The sequence below is a fragment of the Merops nubicus genome, unplaced genomic scaffold, assembly GCF_000691845.1.
Source record: "Merops nubicus isolate BGI_N331 unplaced genomic scaffold, ASM69184v1 scaffold25603, whole genome shotgun sequence".
Classification (NCBI taxonomy): Eukaryota; Metazoa; Chordata; class Aves; order Coraciiformes; family Meropidae; genus Merops; species Merops nubicus.
The window spans coordinates 4335-5578 of record NW_008601338.1 but is presented as its reverse complement, the minus strand read 5'-3'; the positions used below and the strand labels follow the sequence as shown (position 1 = coordinate 5578).

General features: G+C 53.5%; 1 protein-coding gene across 1 annotated transcript in view; it reads left to right on the top strand.

The window, feature by feature from the left end:
• Window positions 1–542: 542 nt before the first annotated feature.
• The window catches only part of PLEKHO1 (pleckstrin homology domain containing, family O member 1), a gene marked incomplete at its 5' end in the record, with an annotated part of 4562 nt that continues 3860 nt past the window's right edge, over window positions 543–1244 (top strand). The window contains one exon of the mRNA XM_008937976.1: window positions 543–683. Coding sequence (XP_008936224.1) covers window positions 543–683 — 141 coding nt within the window. The remainder of the gene's footprint in view (window positions 684–1244) is intronic.

The following is a 1244-nucleotide window of genomic DNA, read 5'->3' as shown; positions in this document are numbered from 1 at the left end:
ACTTTGGGATCCGATTCAAACCCCCCCCCCATGGCCTGGGCAGTTGTCAGTGAGCTGGGATGGGGTGTGCTTCACCCACCCCCCAAACCAGCTGTCAGCACAGGCTGCAGGGACACCAGAGGGGTAAAAATAGGCAGAGCTAATCCTCCTCCCCCAACCCACTGCAAAGTCTTCCTCCTCCCAGCACCTCCTGCCTCCCCGTGAGCCTCCTCTGAGCAGGCAGGGTCCTTCTCCTTGCTGCTGGAGTAAATCCTGCTCATTTGGAGGGTCCACACTGTGCCTGATCACACCAACGGGCTGGTTCTGCCTACCCACGGTGACTCTGGGCTGGCAGAGGCAGTTTGGGCCCAAAGGGATCTGTAAATCTGCAAACCAAAGAGACTGATTTTCAAGTTACCCTTCTAAATAAGTCCCACACATTCCAGAAGAGACTCGGGCCAAAATAATCATGTTGAAAATCTCTGTTCCTCCTTCCAGCACCAGCCCTGTCCCCTCTGTCGGGCAGCTGCAGGGCTGTAATTTTCATTTTTTTTGTTTTGCAGGTAAAAGATGAAAAAAACATACAGGAAACGTTCGACCTGAGCGATTATGAGAAGTGTGAAGAGCTCAGGAAGTCCAAAAGCAGAAGCAAAAAGAACCACAGCAAATTTACCCTCGCCCACTCCAGGCAGCCTGGAAACACGGTAGGGTTTGAAGGGTCACGGGAGAAACTTCTTTGGGGGGAGGGTGGCCAAGCCTGGAGCAGCTGCCCAGAGAGGCTGTGGAGTCTCCAAACTGGAGAGATCCCAAACTGGGCTGGGCACCACCCTGGGTGAGCTGCTGGAGCAGGGGGGTGGGATGAGGTGGTGCCCAGAGGTCCCTCCCAACCCCACCGTGCTGAGATTCTGTGTGATTTAGAAGGTGAGACCAGAAAGCCTGAGCTGTGTAGGAGTCCAGATCTTATCTGGTGGTTTAAAATATATCTGAACACCCATTTACCACATCAGGACCGATAGCAACAGAGAGAGGTGGGGAGGGAAGCAGAGCTGCTGCTGGGTGCTGGTAAATATGACCCAGCACCTACCTCTGGATCTATTTCCCTGAGAGTCTCCTGACTTTGGGAAAGGGCTTGGAGGGATAGGATGAGGGGTAAGGGGTTCAAACTGGAAGAGGGGAGATTCAGATTAGAAATCTGGAAGAAGTTCTTCAGCCTGAGGGTGGTGAGACACTGGAAGAGGTTGCCAAGGGGAGCTGTGAAGCCACCA